Source organism: Diaphorina citri, unplaced genomic scaffold, assembly GCF_000475195.1.
Source record: "Diaphorina citri unplaced genomic scaffold, Diaci psyllid genome assembly version 1.1 scaffold151275, whole genome shotgun sequence".
Taxonomy (NCBI): Eukaryota; Metazoa; Arthropoda; class Insecta; order Hemiptera; family Psyllidae; genus Diaphorina; species Diaphorina citri.
In genome coordinates this window covers 1-218 of record NW_007528180.1, presented here as the reverse complement: position 1 = coordinate 218, position 218 = coordinate 1, and the positions used below count along the sequence as shown (strand labels likewise).

Sequence of the window (218 nt, the reverse complement as noted above, 5' to 3'; positions counted from 1 at the left end):
GAATCCACAGCTACACTAATCACATTCTTCGTCTTGATAGCTACAATAGTATGCCACTGGCCATCACAGAAGAAGTAAGGATCAGATGGTGTGTAGATAGCAGAGATAGGACCTTTACCATTATCAACTGTCGCCTTCACACTTCCATCTATCATCTGTAAGATGAAGTAATCCTTCTTGCTATGTACGGATAATAGGAGACCTGAGATATTCCTTGG

The 218-nt window shown here is 41.3% G+C and overlaps 1 protein-coding gene across 1 annotated transcript; it reads right to left on the bottom strand.

The window, feature by feature from the left end:
- Window positions 1–4: 4 nt before the first annotated feature.
- On the bottom strand, window positions 5–215 carry LOC108254526 (laminin subunit alpha-1-like; the record flags this gene model as incomplete). Its single annotated transcript, XM_017449493.1, has 1 exon — window positions 5–215. A coding segment is annotated over one exon (211 nt), but the record flags the coding sequence as incomplete, so codon positions are not given.
- Window positions 216–218: the final 3 nt, after the last annotated feature.